General features: G+C 40.9%; 1 protein-coding gene across 1 annotated transcript in view; it reads right to left on the bottom strand.

Annotated features, from left to right (window-relative positions):
* LOC138296482 (uncharacterized) overlaps window positions 1-21703 on the bottom strand; it is a 1064486-nt gene that overhangs the window by 564316 nt on the left and 478467 nt on the right. Inside the window, exons 38-39 of the mRNA XM_069235627.1 lie at window positions 18524-18723; window positions 15863-16076 (exon numbers count right to left, since the gene is read on the bottom strand). Coding sequence (XP_069091728.1) covers window positions 15863-16076; window positions 18524-18723 — 414 coding nt within the window. The remainder of the gene's footprint in view (window positions 1-15862; window positions 16077-18523; window positions 18724-21703) is intronic.

A 21703-nucleotide genomic window follows, 5' to 3' on the forward strand; every position in this document is an offset into this window, starting at 1 on the left:
CTCTTACAGTCTAGAATTTTTTTTTTTGTTTGGCATCTATGAAACATTTCTCTAACCATTTAAAGCCCATCTCTCCATCTTCTTAAAGCTACAATATCCAGAGCCAGGGCGAACAGAGTGAAGGAAGCCAAATAAATTGCCAGTCCATGCTTACCAGTTTTGTTGCATTGATTCACCCAAGCATATATTACAGGAGTACAAAAGGGGGGCTAGTCTACACAGTTTTTGAAGTACTGCAAGCTTCACCATATCCTTTCTGTGACTTCCTAACCCATGAACAAGCAAAGCCTATCTGAGAAAATCCCCAACTAGCCACTTGCTATATGCAGCTGGACAACACAGCAGTACTGCTCACCAGCTGCACCAGATTGAGTATTCAACTTGCAAGGCCATCTGGGAAACAAAAGTGGCACCTAGAAAAGGAACAGGACATGAACAATCCTTTTCACAATGGCTGCATTCCTCAATCAAAATGTGAACAATTTATTCCACTTTGAAAGGCTGTTAATTATCTGAACAGTGTGGAGTGATTAGCTTGATATAACTGTCCTCCTGCATCACAGATCAGCCTTTTGGCAAATTACTTCTGTGCGACAAAAGTTGGTTTATTTCCTTGACCACCCATCTAGACGTTGAAGTCAATAACTGGTATTTACTCAGGTACCTCAAATTCTGTCACATCAACAAACCTGTCCAATCTCCTTTACAACTGCGGAATAGAGATGGTAGCATCACCTTAGAAGCTTAGAATCTTTTTAACTATGAGACTGTGCCGCATGAAAGCTCCTGCAACCTTATCACTTCATGTGGCAAATGGAGGCATATCTTATTGAGCAACTACTGGAAATTCAGGTAGAGTCTAGTGTGGGAACCTGTTCTGCTTTTAATATGAGTGATACTGAGAAGAAACAGACAAGCTTGCAGGACCTTTCTTTAAAAAAAAAAAAAAAAAGCATAATCCACCCTGCAGAAGTAAAGCACAGATATCCTTATGCGATAGTCTCTGGCGCAGCAACAGTCTGCATTACTAGACAAACCTTGTTGCAAATGAAATCCACAATTCAGCCAAAGTGGATAATGTTGCTATAAAGCTGGATATGATGCAGCCTGACCTTGCTCCTTTCAATGACACAGACTCCGTTTAAGTGTACAGAATGTTGTTAATGCTTTATCAACAGAATTAAAAAATACAGTAGCCAAATTGAAGACCAGAAAGATAGAGCACTAAGCAACATTCACATTTTTTGGTACTGCTGAGATAGAAAAGTGCTTAGACTCCTGACCCTGGAACAAAATTTGGTAGAAGGTATTACAGTGAGGCTGATTTGTACTCAGAAGAATGTTTATGGATCTGCTACTAGCGAATTCTACTGAACTAATCTCAAATAATACTCAAAAACGTTTCTATGTATTGGTGTGGAACTGGAATAATGAAAATTGTTTGTGCCACACCAGTGGTGATGTTTTTTTGCTATGTGGCAGCCAGCAAGTGGAGGGCACAAGTTGTGTTTATGTGGAGATAGAGGGCCTGATTACAACTTTGGAGGAGGGTGTTAATCCGTCCCAAATGTGACAGATATACCACCAGCCGTATTACAAGTCCATTATATCCTATGGAACTCGTAATACGGCTGGTGGTATATCCATCATATTTGGGACGGATTAACACCTCCTCCAAAGTTGTAATCAGGCCCAGAATGTTTTTCTATTTTGTGCAACTCAAATGTGGACAGTTTCACTGGAACAGTCAGCAGCCTGTCATAGTGAAACTTCACTCTATAAAAATGCTACCATGAATGGTTATTACGTAAGAAGCTTTTTAAAATGGCTCTGTGATGATGGGTGACCTGAATGAAAGGAACTGACATTGAATAAGTCTTATGTTCCCCAGCTTACACGGACAGGCAGGATTTTTTTTTGCTTTAAGGTGAAGACGGTGCGTATTAAGACTTCTTTCAGGAACAGCCATTGAAAGGGGATTAGTTCTGAGCACAAGCCAATAAAAGATAAATGCTTGGTCGTATATGGCGGAGCCATGCACTATGAAGAGTGATGAATGTAGTGATATGTACAGGGTGAAGACAAAGGTGTAGCATGGCCTCTACCATACATTTAGCAGATCACTGACAGAATTTCGATACCTAAAATATTGTGTGGACAGAATATTGTGTCAAAAATATCAAGGACCAACATATTGTGAAGATAAGTCCAATTAGGCAAGTATACATTTACTATTCTTATCTCCACATTTACGTTGTCGATGAAGGGAGAACGCTCCAAGTGGGTAAAGTCCATTATCCTTGCCCAGGAAGACCTGGGAGTCAGGTGTCCTTCAGCAGGACAAGCCAGCATGTTGGCTCCAACCGGTGATCTGATGTTGGTGACTTCGGCCCAACAGCAGCCCTGGTATCCCACCGGTTCTTAAGACGAAAAGTTGGAAATAACTTTACAAGTCACCGCTTTTGCAGTTTGAGCAGGAGGAGTACACTTTAACACCAGCAAGGGTTCCAGGACTACAGGAACAGCACTTGGGGTTCAGGACCCACTCCACAAGGAGCCACCTGTAGGAACAAGGGCAAGTCCAGTTGTAGCTGATTAGTTGGGATCTTTCAGGAAAGTGGTCTTCTTGCAAATTTTGTGTCCCTGTTGCTTTATAAAGAGATACGCCAACTGACCCTTGAAGAAGGCTTTTTTTGTCTTGGGTACAAGTGGGAGCATGTTCAGCCCTTAGGGTTTTCCTCACAGGTCACAACAGTAATTGTGCATTCTGTCTTCCACAGGTTCAGTGGAGTTCTGAAAAGAGTGCTAGGGATGCCCCATTCATTCCTGGCACTAGCCAGTGGGAGATGGTGACTCTTGGCCCCTCCCTGACCAATAAGGGAAAGGTCCCCAGGGATAACACCTCCCACCTTTGCAGCTGTTCCTGTGTTCTTTGATGCAAACAATCCTAGAGAATCCCTGTCCATCCTAAAATTAAGATGACAGAATATTTCCTCCTTAGGGCAGAGCTTCTGTGCCCACCCTAGGGGTATAGCCAGGTAAAAGGCAAACCCTTCCTTTGCATGCTCAAAACCGGTTCTGGGTGCAACTCCTGTCAAACTGGGAGAAGTGCTTGGCTGGATAACAGAACAATAAACAGGGCGGACACAGGTTTGTGCTACATCTGCCAGTGACAATGTAGACATCCTTTGAAGTTAATTAAGTTCCTAGGCACAGCACAGACGGCCATCCTATCCGGGGAAGATCAACCCCTCTCCCTTTGTCTTAGCTGTAGGAGTAATTCCACACCTAATCAAGGAGCCATTCAGCTCCTGATTAACACTGAACACGGGCAGAAAGACATGTTTGGCTCAGGCAGGTAAATGTCAACTGTCGAAAATTGGCATTTTCAAAACAGCAATATAAAATCTGACTTGATCATTAGGTTAAGTTTAAATTACTTTTAAAATTATTTGTTGAATTATTTTCCCAGCTACTCTCGAAACGGACATTAAGCATTATAAAGTGTTATAATTTAACCAGTGCTTTCCTATGGAGACCCAGCCTTGCCACAGTGAAAAAATGACTTTGGGTATTTTTCACTAACAGGAAATGTAAAACATAAAACATATAATATATATATAATATAATACAAACTTTATTCTACTTTCAACAAGTCATAAAAGTATCCAATGTAATACATTTCAATATATAATAATATTAATAAAATTAAATAGTAAAAGAATAAAACAAAACCACAACAGAATATCTGGTGTAACGATAAAATCCCAATCATAGTAAAATTACAATCACATCACCACCTCCATAGACTTTCTTATCTTTAATACAGAGCATAAACAATTTGGCCAGAGTTCCACACATCTCTAAGGAGGATAAAGACTGAAGGCAGGCATATGCTGTACGACACTGGGGCAGATTGATTGACCTTAAAAGTGGCACTACTAGGCGCTTCCTCTGGTTGGCGTAAAATGTACAAAATAAAACCACATGAATTGTGGATTGAGGTGCCTTTGCGTCACAAGGGCATGCCTTTAGCGTGGTAGACCAATCGTTCATAGTTGGAAATAAAACTAAACGATGGAATGTATCTAACCTTAATCTGGTAAGAACAAAGCGGTGGCGAAGGTTTACCACATTTGCCAAGTACGGCTGCATGCCCTCAGCCGTCAGAATTATTTGGTTATGAATGACAGTGTTTTTTTTTAATTCAGCCCCCCAACGTATATCTCCAAGATACTTTAATGCCAGAATACTCAGGTCCTTCCTAGATATTTTCCCCAGTGAAGCTGGGTTTGTATAGTAAACTTTATTGCCCATATTTTCAAAAAAGGTCATAATCTATTTTAACCATGGTACCCTTGCTGTGTATAATGACTCCATGCAATCAATCAGAATGGCCTTGTTTAATCCAGTATATTCCGAGGTCCAAACTTTATGCCATAATAATAATGGTTGGATCTTTAGCTGGTCTCCAATAAAGGGGACCCCCAATTCCGAGTGAATGACATATGATGAAGTACCGTTTGATACCCTCAGCAAGTGTCTTAAGAAGTCATTTTCCACCATCTATACCAAGTCACAGTTTGTATATCCCCAAATTCCCGCCCCATAAATGACGGCCGGGATGCACTTGGCTTTATAAATCTTTATCATGTTCGGCGGGGTAATCCCCCCAAGCCTTTTGGAGAAAAGCCTTAATGCCATCGTTGTTTTGATCAGCTGTGCTCTTTTCGTCTTCCTACAGTTGGCCCAGGAACCCTGTTTATCGAACATTGTGCCCAGGTAGGAAAAAGTTTGCGCGGTTTTGACCCTTCCTTCCGCGGTAGTAGTGTTGTAAGTCTTGCCGCGCTTTCCTCCACAGTTCAAAATGAAGGTTTTGGAGCGACTGACAGTAAGACCCAGCTGTGACATATATGTAATGCAAGTTGTTAAGAGTTTTTGGAGAGCTATTGGGGTCCTGGCCATTAATACTGCGTCGTGTGCGTAGAGTAATATCGGAACAGCTCGGTTGTCTATTTGGGGAAGATCTTTACACTTAGTAGCCAGTTCGTTTTCTAAGTTATTTATACACATTGAGAACAGAAACGGAGCAAGAACGCAGCCTTGGCGCACTCCTCTGTATAGACTAAAGGGGCGAGTACATTCCACTTTTAACCCATACCTCACTCTTGCTTTGCATCCTGTGTACATTTCACGTATAAATTGAGTTATGGCTGGTTCTACCCCCATGCTATTTAAAATATCCCATAATTTATCATGAATTACACAGTCGGAAGCCGATGATAAATCGATAAAGGCCAGGTACAGATTACCTGCTCTAATCTTAGTATACTTTCCAATAACAAGACTTAAATTTAGGCTTTGCTCCACTGTTCTGATTCCTTTCCGAAATCCATACTGGACAGGGGATAAAACATTCTTTTCTTCCGCCCATAATTGCAGCCTGTTCAGAATTATTCTGCCCGCTAGTTTAGCTGTTGTATCCAGCAGGAAGATTGGCCTGTAGCAGGCTGGATTAAGGCGATCACCCTTTTTATATATTGGGATAATATTGGAATCTCTCCAAGATGGTAGAGGTCCACATATGCAGAAAGCCCTTAATGTCTGCGTCAATACAGGCCCCCACAGCTCGATATTGGCATTATAAACGTCGATCGGAACACCGTCAGGGCCCGGCGCTTTCCCTGGTTTACTTAATATTATAGCTTCCTCTACCTCCTGAAGGCTAAATTGGGGAGTTATGACCAAGCGCGGACCTTCCTGTAGGTCTTGATCATGTGTGGGATCTGTTGACTTTATGTCGCTAGTCAATACATATATTTTAGAGAAATGTGCAACCCAGTCCTCTTCGGAAATCGCAATTTCCATCCTGGGGATGTCTCTATCCCTTAACACGGGGGAGTTTATTGTCTGCCAAAAAAGGATATCATCTTTTATACGACTTGCTATGTGAAGAGTTTCCCACAAAGTTGTTTTCATGATCAGTTTCCTTTCCTTCACTGCTGTCTTATATTCCTGTCTACGTTTGCGTATGTCAATTAAACACCTTTTTGGGGCACTTAGAGCCTTTTTCAATCTCTTATGTGCTTGTGTACAGTTATGATCAAACCATCCGCACGTCCTTTTTTTTCCTATCTTACCACTTCTAATGGTGAGGGCTTCTTTTATGGTTTGGGTGATCAATGTAAACGCACCTAAACATCACCTTGGTTCTGGATTTTCTCTTAGACAGTCTGCAAAAGCGTGTTTACAATGACATATTAACTGTTTCAACAAAGACTTGGGATCTGTCTGTGACCACTTCATAGTGTATACATTGCGCGGCACTAACTCAATATCGTCTACCAATGTAGTCCTATCCTCCCTAGCTGCTATAAGGGGAGATAGTAAAAGGTTCGGGCTCTGGGGATAGTGGTCGCTAATTGCGATGTCATGCAAGGTATAATTTGTAAGGTAGCGTGCAAAGTGAGTTGACATTAAAACATAATCGATCACAGTATTTGCGCCCCTTCCATTATACGTTGGTTTGAACTGTGATTCGTCCAAATATAGTTCATTTACAAAGGATAGGTTATAAATTTGGGCCAATAGATTCATTTCGTCCCCTTGAGTGTTATGAGAGAAGTGAAGCCTTACACCTACACTTTCCGAATCCCAGCCACATATCTTATCAGAGATTTCTTTACAAGGATGGACATTAAAATCACCACCCCAAATCAGCAAAATCTTGCTGTTGTTTTTTTCACATATTTCTTTTAGGTCATTTCCCATTTCCATTAAAATGTTAGAAAATTCTCCTGGAGCGACGTTGTTATAGAAATTAATAATGACTAAATGAGTCTTGTGGTCCAGGTTACTCTCTATCATTTGGTAAAATGTACCCATAAAATGCATCTCTAGATTCTGAAAGGATAGCTTGTTAGAAATATATGTGCACAATCCCCCTTTAGGTCTACCATACCTAGACTGCTCGGCAGGAGTATGAAATGTTTTATAGCCATTTACGTGGACAGGACTTAAAAGCCACGTCTCTTGTAGACAAACACATGAGTAATCTTCTATAAAGTTTGCCCAGGTCTCATTGCGTATCTTATTAGCTAGACCTGCAATGTTACCGAATATTAAGGCTATTTCCGATTTCTGTTTAAAATTGCAGTACTGGTCCTTTGGGCAGTGGGGGGGGGGGTGTATGAGTGCAAATTGAATGGGATATGTTTCTAGGAACATTGCTCTGGCTTAGGTGAGGTAGTGTCTTGTTCCTTATAGGAGCTGTTGTATACAGTGTACCTTCCTTGTGTAAGTCCGGCCCTGATGTGTGTAATATCTGGGCTACTTCATCAGATGGAACTGACTGATTCTTGTTGAGTCAATCTATATGGAATCTATTGCACCGTATGGGTAAATCTGGACTGGATACAGGCGCTTCAACTCGTTGTGGATAGATGGGTTTATACCCCGCTGGTCTTTGATAGAAATAACCCAGTGGTAGTAACGAAATTCCTTGTGAAGTAACTTGTCTGGCTCCCAGATCATGAATGATTCCATTCACTAGGTTTGGTGAGCCAAAAGAGAGGACCACACAGTCTCCCACCAGCGCTTTCTTACTGTTTCCTATCCACTTAATTCTTCTGACCATTTTTATGTCATCAAAAAGAGTCCTCACTGTGCCAGGGCCCATTCGGGCTCCGATCCAATTAAGGGCCTTGTTTCTCAAGGCCGTCCATGTTTCTCGTTTTTGGTCATCAATCGGTGGGACGTTGGCCAAGACCACTACATATGGTGTAGCATCCGGGGGGAGATGTAGTAGGTCACTAGGCAGATAAGCGGGATTCAGAGATCTAGTCCTACTAGGTGTATTTCTCCCTAAATTTGAATGGGGGTAGGTAGTCGCTGTCTTACGCGTAGCATTACCTGCTGTCTTACATAGTATAGGGTTTAAAACTTTTTTTTCTGGAGGAGAATTATGCAATGTGATCGGGGAAAATGAGGTTCGAAGATTTTGGTTCAAGTGGGGAGCTAATGGTTGTAATTGTGACTCGCTCTGGGGGTTAGCATTCCAGTGTATACCCTTTGTCCTATTGTACGGGATAGATTGTATGTTATTCTCGTATACTGAGGACTGCAATGTTATTTTAGAGTCCTTAGTTACATGATGCATGTCTTCCCGTTGTAAGGAGTTTAAGGAATGTAAGGAGTTTATCATTCCAAGACCTGCCTCAAGGCTACTCTCCACCCCCTTTAAGCGCTCCGACATGGAGTCAAGAGTGGCTCCAATAAATGATTTCAGCAAATTTACTAGCTCATGAAGATTTATAAGGAGTGATCGAATGGTGTCTCCTGCTAAGCTTGGGGGTTTCTTCCGAGTTAGTTTCTTAAAATGTTTTTTGATTGGGGTTAGTTATTAGATCTATCACTGGTGTTTTTTTTGGGGTCTTATCCACCAGACCCACCTCCGGTTTCCTTGGTCGCTTGGCAACAGGGGATGTTTCATCCACGGAGTAAATTAAATTCGAGATATCTTTAATGCATCCATTTGAATGCCTTACTTTTGAGTGCTCATCCCCAAGTTCACTAGATGGGGAATTATGATGCAATTCTACAATCCCTGGTAATTCATGGGTTTGGTCTTTGGGCAATGACAATTTCTCTTTGACGGTAGCAATTTGTTTATCTATCATTCCCATTGCCCCAGAGATGTATTTTAGTTTAGATGAACCATGTTTTATGTAGTGACAGGTTGCTCAGGGGTCTGTTTTCGTGTGTATAGAACAGATTCCCTTAATGAAATATCTTAAGGTAACTTGGGGTAGCCCTTGGCCCTCCCCGCCCAATCAGACTGCACAGGGTGGAGGGAAACGTTTGCTTAGCCAAAATGGACGGGCTACTTTCAATCTTTTACTTTTGAAACCCTATGACTTAAGCCATAAGTCATAGGGTTTGAAGGCTCTTGTCACTGGGGAGCCAAATCAAAAATTAAAGAGGGGGGGCCCAGCCCAGCCTCTTCCAGGCGAAGGACGGGCCCGCCCTTGGCCCGGGTGCCGTCCGCGCAGCGGGAGCGCTTCCTTGTAGAAGTAGGGCCTCGCGCCCAATCAGAGCGTTCCCTGGTCACAGATGCAAAGTTTAAAGGGCTCCTGCCCCCTCACGAACACACACCGCGTCCCGCGCAGCGGGAGCGCTTCCTTGTAGAAGTAGGGCCTCGCGCCCAATCAGAGCGTTCCCTGGTCACAGATGCAAAGTTTAAAGGGCTCCTGCCCCCTCACGAACACACAGCGCGTCCCGCGGCAGCGGGAGCGCTTCCTTGTAGAAGTAGGGCCTCGCGCCCAATCAGAGCGTTCCCTGGTCACAGATGCAAAGTTTAAAGGGCTCCTGCCCCCTCACGAACACACAGCGCGTCCCGTAAACATATATGTTCTACATTTTAAATTCTGCCCTAGAACATGTAAAACATAAACTATACATGCTGTATGTTTTAAATACCACACACCCTGCAGTTTGGGCATTTAGAGCCCTACTTAGGGGTACCTTAAATGTATTCAAAAGTAAGGTTTAGGCCTGGAAAAAAGGTTTATTTTGTCAGGTCGAATTAGCAGATTTAAAACTGCATACCTAGTCTGCAAGGGCAGGCTTGAAGACATGCTTTATACTGCTTCTCTAGTGGTGGCACAACATAGTCTGCAGTCCACTAGTGACGTTGTTGGAAATAGAACCAGGCAAAAATGGGGTCAAGTACAGGTTCTTTATTGAGGTTCCACTTGCCACTTCACTTTCCCATGTCGATCGTTCCTCGTCTCCTCACCCAACATTCTAAGGCAGCCTCACACTCAACTCCTCGAATGTTCCATTAGGAGTGCATGAGAGGTGGGATGGGTTGTACCACTATTCTATTATGAATTTACAAACTGACTAAACGGTATATGTTAAAGGCTACTAATTATGAAATACAGATTATAACATATCCCCTCACCTCCCGATTGTTGAGATATGTGACGAACCTTGGTTGATTTGAATACAATAAAACATGGGATTAATTAGGAAGAAACACATACACCTATATATTCATACATAACCCCAAAACATGTAACATCCAGATGCACACCACAGATAATTTTATTTCATGGCATAGTCTTTGTGCCGAACGGGACGGATATGGTTCCTTCCCTTCCCGCACCTGTGGTTGGAAGACGGTGTGTTGTACATACTTGTGTTGTTCATCATGGGTTGTTGCTTTACCAATTGTGTTTTACTCTTGCAATGCGCATAGGTTCGTAAAACTTTGAGACGTTATCGCCTCTTTTCAAAGGTTTCTTAACCAAAACCCACTCTCCAACTTCCCATTTATGTTGTTTAGTTCCATGTTTAATGTTGTAATGTTCCTTGTATTTGTTCTTGTGCTGAATGATTTTATTCTTCCTTCCTTGTGTGTTGAATTCCACTTCTGTACCTCCTCCTAACCAGCCCAGAAAACATTTGGTGCACAGTTTTCTTCCCTTGAGCGCTGAGAAAGGGGATATCCCTGTTGTTTGGTTGGGCGTGGTGTGATATGTCCAGAGCATGTCTTGAATGGCTTTCTCTACTTGAATATGGTTGGTGCAAGCTAATTGGATACATTCTTTTAACATCCTGTTTACTCTTTCCACCATACCATTGGCCCAGGGGCAGTACACCGCTGTCCTCAGGTGCCTGATGCCAAGTTTTTTTAAAAACTCTGCCATTGCAAAGGAAGTGAATTGTACTCCATTGTCTGTAATAACAGTTAATGTATTGTAAATGCATCTTTCAGAAATGATATAAGGGAGTCCGTGGTAATCTGATTTATCATCCTTGTCATTACTCAATGGGATTGACAGTCAACTAACACAAATGCAATTTTTTTTAACAACCCCTTACGCCTGACTGGGCCAATTATGTCAAGGGCTACTTTCTCCCAAGGCTTATCTGGAACGGCCACTGGAGATATGGGAGTTTTACGACTTGATTTGAATTTGTCACTGTTAGCACAAATGGTACAGTTCTTTACTTTAGCTGCGATGGCAGAGTCCATGGCAGGAAATCAGTAATGCTCCCTTAGTCTGGATTTAGCAAGGCTCCTGCCTAAATGGCCTACATGTACAAGATCTATGACTTTTTCCTTCAATGCACCTGGGGGCATTATTTTGTCATTTCTCATTATCAAGTTGTTATTCATATTGAGTTCCTGGCCCACTTCCCAAAATCGTTGGACACCCTTGTGTAGGTTTGTGTTACTCCTAGGCCAACCTTGCACAATGTAGTTTTTTAGGAGTTGCAACACCTCATTCATGGCTATGCAATCTTCCCATTCTTTGTTAGTGATGGCAGAAGAATGTATTTCCAAGATGGAATATTCAACAGTTTCATATTCCTCTTCCTTGTTCAATGGGACTCTCGAAAGGAAGTCTGCAGCCGTGCTGAGATTTCCTGGGACATATTCTATCCTGAAACAGAAGCCCTCCAAACCCAACACCCAACTGGCTATGCATGGAGTACTGCTAGAAGACCCTTTGTTTGTAAACATATATATTAGGGGTTTATGATCAGTATGGATTTTGAATTGCATGCCCCATGTAAAGAATTTGAAGTGCTTAACCCCTCAGAAACAAGCCAGGGCTTCCTTCTCTACTACGGAGTAGTTCATTTCAGACTTATTAAGAGACCGTGAGGCGAATGCAATGATTCTTTCCTTGCCATCAATGATTTGAGAGAGGGTGTCACCCAGACCCTTGTTGCTGGCATCTGTAGTTAATATGGTTTTCCTGTTAGGGTCGAAGCTGCACAGATAAGGGGCTATAAGAATGTTGTCTTTCAGATTTACAAAGGATTTACAAAGGATTCTTGGTGCTCATCAATCCATCTGTATTGAGTGTGATTCTTCAACAACTCTCTTAGATTAGACATTATACTAGCAAAGTTCTAGACATATTTTGACATATAGTCTGCCAACCCTAAGAATGATTTAAGTTCCTCCTTAGTTTCCGGGGCACGGGCTTCTTTTATTGCTTCAATTAAGCATATTTTTGGTTTAAAGCCATCCTTGGATATGGTATGGCCTAAATAATCCACCGCACTGGCTCCAATTTTACATTTCTCTTTCTGTAAGGTGAGCCCCGCTGCTTTGAGCTTGGTGAGAACCTCATGTAATAGTTTATTATGTTCTTCCACCGTGGAGCCCTAAATGAGCACATCATCCTGAAAACATATAGTTTTAGGTATGCCTTTAAGAATCTGTTGCATTATTTTCTGGAATACTGCAGCCGCAGATGCCAGACTAAAAGGCATTCTGCAGGACATGAAAGTGCCCATAGGTGTGGTAAAAGCAGTTAAACCCATAGATTCCGGGTGTAATTTCACTTGATGATATGCCATTGATAAATCGAGCACAGAAAAACATGCTGCTTCTCCCATGGTGCTTAGCATCTCGTGGATGTGGGGTAAAGGATGTCTTGCAATGCAAATGTTGTTGTTAAGATCTCATAGATCCACACATAGTCTGAGGCAGTCACAACTAGCCTTCTTGGCTACTACAATCAGAGACAACCATTCTGAACAGTCTACAAGTTGTATGACTCCCAATTCTCTTAGTCTAGTTAGTTCTTTTTCCATTGGGCCCCACATTAAGTGCTGTATAGGTCTTGTTTTATGTACTATGGCTCTGTAGTTTGTTTTCAATTTAATCCTTTGTTGAAACTGTTTTAAGAGTCCCAATTTTTCTGAGACTACTTCTGGGAATTCATTACATATATGTTCACTTGCCATGGACTGATCAACTAGTAGTACTTGCTCTGGGTTATTTGGATCTAACTTTATACCCAATTCTTTTTGATGTTGCCACCCCAGAAGATTTTAACCTTCTTGCACTATATACACCTTACCAACAGCACACCCTTTTTGTAGGTGATGCGTGTATGAACCATACCTTCGAGGGGTATCCGGTCCTTAGTATATCCACTAGGTGAGATATCCGGGATTTCAAGCTTATAATTGTTGCTGTTAGTCATAGACTTGAAGTCGGTAATGTTGACAAGTGTAAAGTGAGAACAAGAGTTTGCAAACATTTTCCCAGGTTTTCCATCCAGATGAACTACACACTCTGGATATTTTACTTGGTTGATTGTGCCATTTTCTTTTATTTGCAAAATGATCTCCTTTACACTTTGAAGATTCTTGTCTGGCACACCACTTTCATTTTTCCGCCAGTCTCTGCACACTCTGGCGAAATGATCCTTCTTATTACATTTCCTACAAATGGCTAATGTGCCTTGACAATTAACATAGTTAGCTATACTACCACACTGATAACATTTAGATTTATTCTGTCCTAAGTTGTTCCTCTGACGGTTTTCATTTCTCGAATCACTTATGATTTGAATCTTACAAATATCGTTCTCAATCTCCTCTTCTGCTATTTTTCAAATTTGCTCATGTGTCGCTGTGACTTTTATTTCTTTCAAGCACATAGCTGTGTGTTCTATAGATTTTGCAATTTCCACAGCATCCTGTAAGTTTGGTTGTTTTTGCAACAATTTTTCTTGAATTTTCGGGTTGTTTGTATATCTAACTAGTTGATCCCTTATAAGAGAATCTGTAAGATTTCCAAATTCACATAATTTGCTCAAACCACGGAGTGCAGCAATGTAACTTGTTATATATTCTTGTGAGCCTTGTGCCCGGGTGAAGAACTTGTGACGTTCCAGCACGATGTTAATCTTGTCTCCATACTGATTTTGAAGTTTTAATAAAGTAATATTGTATTCATCTACATCATTCTCCATAATCTCAGGTTCAGGAATAGTTTCAAAATTTTTCCTGCCATGGGGTCCCAGGTTGTGTAAACAAATATGCTGTTTTCTTACTGGGCTAAATATGTCACCCCCCCCAATAGCTATAAGGTAGGACTCAAAGATTTGCACCCATTCATTCCATGGTTCATTGGGCTCCCCTTGTTCGTTTAAGAACGGAGTAGGTTGTAGCATACTGGCAGCTGCCATGGTGCAGGAAAGTGTTTTTTCTTTTTTTTTTAAACTGGACCGTTAACCCAGGTGAAAAATTCAAGAGGGTGTAGTACGTTCTTGTAATTCTATGAACACCAAATTCGCTGGAATATTGTACTTATTTAAAACTTACATGCATATATTTTCCTTTAAAAAAAAACAAATGTACACTATAACCTGTACACCTAGAAAATAATATTCACCATACTCCAGGACCTAAGCTGATGTCTAACCATCTGAATATTGTTAAGCATGTAAACCTTGCATCATTACTTATTAACCATTAACCGTCTTTTTAACAGTAGGTGGCACTACAGGACAAATAACAGTTTGTGTTGCATGTATTAACAGTACCCTGTGAGATCTGAAAGGCGATGTTAAGCGGGAACACAACTGAACAATTTCTTGTCTTTACACTTAATAGGAACGGTGCAATAACATTTGATGTGTACACATTATTGTTGCATTATATATTTTTTTGTCCCTATACATGTGGAGACAGAATATTAAAACGAAGAACACCAAAGCGTGTGCATGTCACTGAGAATTATTACTGACACCCAGAGCTCACAATGTTCCAAGGAATGAAAAGGTGTGCGTGTCACCGTCCATCTATAATGACACGCAATGCCACAAGTATATTAGAGAGGCCGGCATGGTGTGCGTATCCAGAGCTACGGAGCGGTGCTGCGGTGAATGTTTCACCGTTGTCTACCAAATAATATGCGGAGCCACATACATGTGCTAGATTACGCGACCTCACCTCTTCCAAGAAATAATACTCCTTTATTACTCTTGTGGGGGCCTGGATGCTTGAAAAGCAAAGCTCCCTGCGTTTATGGTATGCCAATTTCTGTATTGTGCTCTTTTTTTGGGGGGGGGGGGCAGTAATCCTGCTTATGCCCTCCAGTGAAAGATTCTAGATGTAGTGTTATAAAATCGACCACAGTACCTTTCTCCGGTCGGCATTTGGTTAAAACAAACCCTGGCTGGAGGGATGACCAGCCTGCGCAGGATGTTATGTCTTGAAGCGGGGACACAGAAGGGGTGGAAACCACGCTGCCCCATTTCACAGCAACTCATCGCCAATATGTTGTAAATAGAACCAGGTACAAACGGGCTCAAGTACAGGTTCTTTATTGAGGTTTCACTTACCGCTTCACTTTCCCATGTCGATCATTCCTCGTCTTCTCACCCAACATTCTAAGGCAGACTCACACTCACCTCTTCGAATGTTCCATTAGAAGTGCATGGGAGGTGGGATGGGTTGTACCACTATTCTATTATGAGTTTACAAACTGACTAAATGGTATTATGTTAAAAGCTACTAATTATAAAATACAGATTATAACAGACATTTAATTTACAGGCTTAGGGTACACTTATGTACCATATACTAGGGATTATAGGTACGTTAAATATGCCAATAAGGAGTATAGCCAATTTCTACATGTTTGAGGGTTCAGAACACATGCACTGTGACCTGGTTAGAAGAGTGCAAGTGCACAGAGTCAAAAGAACAGCAGCACCAGTCAAAAGAATGTGAGTGATTATGTCAGAGACATGTTCTTACATAATTCCTACTGCTATTTGTTATTGTGGTAGATTCAGAAGGATTAACTATTACTTCCTTTAGTGATTGGGGTTCTGTCATGGTTATAAGAGTATCATGATCACTTTCAATCAAGTCACATGCTGCATATTTAGGGTAAACATCCAGGCACTGATGCTAGTTATAGCAAAGTTAATCCTATCTTTGTGTTATGCTCTGTTTTTAAAGCATACTGCACTGGAACGTCAGATGCAATTAAGATAGTCATTTGATCTGAGAAATACCATCCAGCCATTATACTTACAGACTTTAATGACAGCTGAAAAACAGTCTCACTGTCAGTCATTTGCGTCACACTTTTCTGTCCTAATGACATCCATCCATCATTTCCAGATCGAACACTCAAGAAATCATAGATGGGCATAGGAGCTTCCACAGATTCTTCATCTGAGATTGTACTCATCTCATCGTCCTCCAGGGTTTCCACACTAATGTTGTGAACACTGCTGAAAAGGTATCTGCAAGAAAAATACATTGTAAGGGTCAGACAAGATGTTTGACTTTAAAGTGGTGAACAACTTGACTCTTTATTCAGACTACAATCCTCCTAGATATGATTAGTGATAGGGCCAGCATATTTCTATGGTACATAATGTGAATGAAAATCTAGAGAAGTCTGTCTGAATCAAGACTGAAGGGCAAGAAAGAAGCTAAAGCTGAGTTGGAGAATAGTATAACAATTTAGGTGGTCGCAGTGGGAAGATGTCTCATACAGGAAGGTAAAAATGCTTTTCAGATGAGGCATGTCCAAATGCATTTGAACTCTAGGATGTGTTAATATGAGTAATCTTGCTATCCAAGACAGCAGGATATGGAGGAAGACCCAGTGATGGGATCCAGGCCATAGTCGATCTGGTGTTCCATTTCCAACAAATGTAAAGGAAAGGTAATAAAGAAACAATAAGAAGTATTTAGTCTGGGAGACAGAATGAAATGTTGCTTCCTATATTATGGAGCTACCAGAACTTGTTTATGGTTCAAAGTCTTGTGAAAGCAGTACACAGAGTGAGTATTGGACTGGTTGCAACAGCATCACTCCGATTACTCTATGAATGACACTTTCAGATCTGCAGTATGAAATGTTTACTCAACCAGGTTTATGCAGTTTGATATGGTTATCTGGTGGTTGAGGGATATGATGTAAAAACAATCAAAATTGTGCTGTATTTATTATCTTAACATGTGAAAGGATCATCCATTTCCACAATGATGGATAAGCCTACAATGATGCCTAAGCCTACAATGATGCCAACCCTGGAACACTGTGTTTAGGGCCAGATGTACGTACAGACAGTTTGCAAGTAGTGGGTGCAAATTGTGACCTGACCTGTCTGTAATTTTCCAATGCGACCTGTGTATTAATATGTCTTGAGCAAAATCTCCATCCACAGGGTATCATGGAATGATGAGTGTAATGAATATTAAGTAGGTAGTACTGTGAGCCTCTCTGATTGTCACAAACACAGGGATGGTGGCCTGCAAGAAACAGCAGACCTCCAGCTCTGCAGTCACATTTCCAAACAAGAAACATTTGCTTAAAGCAGTCTGTGCTCCTTATACAAACCAGTGCTGCTTCAAAATAAAAAGTTGCTAGTTTGAGATGACATCGGTGGGAGCAGTTAATAGTCTCCTGGACCACTGACTGCTCCCTTAGGCTGTCTGGTACGATTCCCAAAGGGACAGCTGTCCCCTAGGGTACATTTCATTGCAAATGGCAAGTAGGAAAGGATAGTCCTTTCATACCCTCCCAAATGCAAATCAAATTAAGTTATTAAACAATTTAGCGGTTTGTAAAGTTTTTTCGAATCGCAAAGTAGGTTTAATACATGGCAAAACACCTTTTCATTTTGTGGGTGCAAGCTGTGTGATCTTGTGGATCGCAGGATTTGCGACCAATAAATGGTTTTGTACATCTAGGCCTTAATTCCTTATTATCATCTAGCAAAATCACTGCACCAGCAACTCTACGAGATGTGGTCTCATTAGCAAAAAAAAAATTGAAGTGTTTGCCAGACATGCTTTTGTCTCAGCATAATTCTGGTAACAAGAACGGGTTGTGTTTTCCCATGTGATAGATGTGTATATGCAGGAGTCCTTTCAGCCTGAAGTGAATAGTTATTGAGCCCCCTTCCTCGGAAACCTGGCAAAGCACATTAAGTGACTCAGTGTAGTCAAGGTGGATTCTAGCAAGGTAGCTGCAACACTGCAGTAATTATCCACATATTACTCTGCAATGTTTTAGTCAGGAGCACAAGTATTATTGTACATTTCTTGAAAGAATATTGCTTTTAACTTTGTGAATCCCTTGCAATTCAATGCATTTAGTTTACAACCCCTAAATTTCCCATATACCCTTTGAATAAAAAAAAGTCCTTCACACAGTAAGGAAACACATTTTAATGAAAGTTGTCACCAAGGAAGGCAAGACTTGTAGTAGAAGTCACTTACTCCAGCACCATCTGTGAAGGGCTAAGGCAGGATAGAGTCTGAGACCAGGACCTATTTTTATTATCCTACTAAGAGGCTTTGCAGGGCAATTTTACTACAATACATGGCTTCATCTGTTGTTCTTCTGTAATGCTTCCAGCAGGGCAGTATGCATCAACAACATCTAATGCAAATGTGTTACTCAATTAGAGATGGCCCATAATAGCAATGGTATGTCAGTAGATGGTGAAAGGGTGTGTTGCACAAACATAAATGTTTAACCATATGCGTGTACGTTCACAACCAAAGCAAACCAGCAAACAGGTTCCAGATGTACCCTGGTAAAAACAGAATAAAAAAATATTGCAATAAAAAAAATTGTAGGATTCAAAATGTCAAAAAAGTGATCTTTGGGCACCTTGCTGATTTCGTCTTGATAAGGAAGATTAGTTTTTCCCTGCTATCGTCATAACATTACCTGAGATGATGTTGGAGATACTTCACATCCCAGGGGTGACTGAGCAGTGATAGAAGGGCAAAATCACTCAGAAAGTAGAAGCGTGGGAAGGCCTGCCTCATCCGGTTCAGGTAGGAGGTGAGCGATCGGAAACAGATTTCCAGCTCTTCCTGGACACGCTTAAGGATGACTTCTTTGGGGACATCTCCGGCACAGCAGCACTGGAGACGAAACATGCAACCAACATTCATGGAAATGCAGCACATTCAACATATACAGTACACTATATTATTATACATATTATCACATAAAATTGTCTTAGGACCAGGTGTACTATGGTACTTGTTGCAAAGCACTGTTGCAATTTGCTATCAAAACTTATTTTGCAAGCCAGCTTATGTCAGCAGATACATTCACAAAATAAGGATTCAAACTGAGTCATAGCCTCACCTATACAATATTCATTAGGTGGGTTGCAAAGTTTGTTTGGCCACAATCACAGGGTTTGGGCCTGCAAGAATCATCAGACTACCATGCCGGTGACTTTTTAAAATGAAGTAAACTTTTTTTAAGGTTGCCCAGCTTCTGAGCTCTTTAAAACAAAATGTTTTCTTTTTTATAATATTTTTCTGAAATTTAGCAGTGGTCTAAGGGACCGCTACCTACTTACTACCCTAGAAATGTTTGCCACAATTAACAAAAGGACAGAGGTTCAAAGGGGACCACTCTCAACCTCTTCCATTCTGCAAGAGATACCACACCATACTGGGGGTCAGTATCTTTTCAATGGTTTGCGACTGGAATTTCATTGATACACCTGATAACGATTCAATATTTGGAAAGGATACTCAAAACACATCCCCTTCAAATACTGAATTGGTAGCCATTCGCAAACCCAGTTTAGGAGCCGGTAAAACTTTACTTAATCTTAAATATTATTTTGGACATGGCAAGAATCATTTTTGTGTTTGCACACTTCGAATCCGTATGTTTGCGAATGCAAAACAGTTTTGTACATCTGGCCCAAATTACCATAGAAAATTATTATTATTACTTAATAATTATTTTATTACAATCCTTTGGTATTTATTAAAATTAAGTTATCTTTCTAGAATGTCCTTATAGTATACGTGGCACTCAAGCATGTAATGGCGTCAGCATTAAATGCAAATAGGTTTAACTGTGAAAAAGAGAGCAGTAAATAGAATCTGAAGCTATTAGAGGACATTTCAAGGTCGAAATGCTCTGAAACGTTAATGATCACCGACAAACCCGAGATCCCATTGCTAATCACACATTTTTCCAAAGAACATTCTACCCTTGTAGACAGCTGAGGATTACTCCTGTCAATGGTGAAAAGTAAACCGCTTTCCTGAATGGGAACGAGTAGGAAATACCCCCAAAAAAGATGGGAATGTTAAGGAAGGTGTATCTCCATGGGTTAAAAAACTGAAAAAGAAAAATAGTTAACAGGTGCAAATTCACTTTTCAAGGCTTTTTTCACGTGGCTAATTGTATCCTGTGCACTAATGCCCATGGGTAACTGCTTAGAGACCAGTAAAATCATCCTAAATTTAGGTTCATTAAATGAAAAATACCAAATGTTTACTGTGGATAATTAACCAGAATCATTACACAAGCCTTTAATGAAACCGGTTTTTATAACAATACAACATACAGAATGATTTGCAATAAGACATATTTAATGAGTTTTAATTGCATAGTGCTCGTGTGGGCTTCATTGTAGACATCAAAGGCCACGAAAAAGAGCTCCGGAGGTTCTACTTCTGAACAAGTGATGGCAATTTATGATGTGTTTTAAGGATGGGAGAAGAGGAGTAAAGAGATCCAACTGATATTCACAGTTTTAAACACAGTACCACTCAAAATACAACACGATGTCCATGTTGGTATTATATTGTTTTGTACTGCAATATTTATGTAGCGCTGCCACCTCTATGTGGGCCCCTAGAGAGCTTGCCTATATGGGAAGCACAATACACTGTGTAGGGTATTTGGGTGGAAGCGTGTTGTCTTTGTTTTGATCCTGTGTTGGAAGTGTTTCCATGTTGTGCGTGAGGACCATCACGGTGCGGTTATCTTGTAAGAGAGCGCAGCTCTTAGCAGTGGGATGGATGAAGAAATATGAGAGATAGGCATTAAGTCAATGGTTTTCAATAAGCTGGCAGAATTTAGCAGCTCTTCCGGGTCCTTTTTATGGGCGAGCGCAAAGCGCTCCGTCCCGTGCTGTAATCTCTCTTTGTGCTTCTAACCACACCCATGTCACGTCAGTCACTTTCATTGGTTCGTCGGCTTGCCTTTTAAAATCTGCTTGCTTTCATTTGTGAAAGGCATGCATACATCATGCCTTTTCTAGTGTTTAGCCCACCTACAAAGCACCGGTAAACTACTGAAACCATTGAAGGCTCGATGTTTTCGGCATGGTTTCCAGACTACTTTATCTTTTTATTTTCCACGCAGCGCGATTGCGCTAGGGTTTACATAGCGCAATCGTGCTGTGTTTTTTTTCTTGTAATTTGTGTGGCAAGAAAAGTCCGGTTAGGAGTTTACAACGCTAACAGCTCTACTTCGAGCAAATGCAAAACCCGTTACATTGCAAATGCTTGTTTGTATTTCTTATGTTCATAGTCCATTTAGCTGGTTACTCTACTGGGTTGTCCATTCTGTGATATTTTGTTTAAAGTTTAAAGTCCTAAGCAGGCACAGGATAAAGGCAGAAGTGGTGGACAGATCTGCTGGGATGGAATTTGTTATTAACATTCCAAATCCGATGGTCCCTGTGAGATGTCAAGAATTGGCTCTAGTAAGTTGCTAGTCAGGACCTGCAGTGTTGAATTAAATTAGAGTCCTATGTTGGCCAGCGGTATGTGGCAGAACGTTTCATTTATTCTGTGGCTGTAAATAGATGATGGGTGGTTTATTGCAATGGGCTGGGATAGTACTTGGTGATGGATAGTCATAGTGACCTTAGCAATTTTGTCTTACTTGAGTGTATATGTTTCAAGCAGTAAAAGGGAATTATTTAGTAGTCTGTATGAAATATAATCAACTGTATAACTGTTGAGTGTTATGGCATCAGTTTTTGTGAAGGATATGTATTGTATTGTTGTTGCTTTATATAGCAACATAGCATTTATTACCCCTTCCGGGGTATTGCTGTGCTTTTAGGCCAGGCAGTAT

Source organism: Pleurodeles waltl, chromosome 5 (genome assembly GCF_031143425.1).
Source record: "Pleurodeles waltl isolate 20211129_DDA chromosome 5, aPleWal1.hap1.20221129, whole genome shotgun sequence".
NCBI classification, from domain to species: Eukaryota; Metazoa; Chordata; class Amphibia; order Caudata; family Salamandridae; genus Pleurodeles; species Pleurodeles waltl.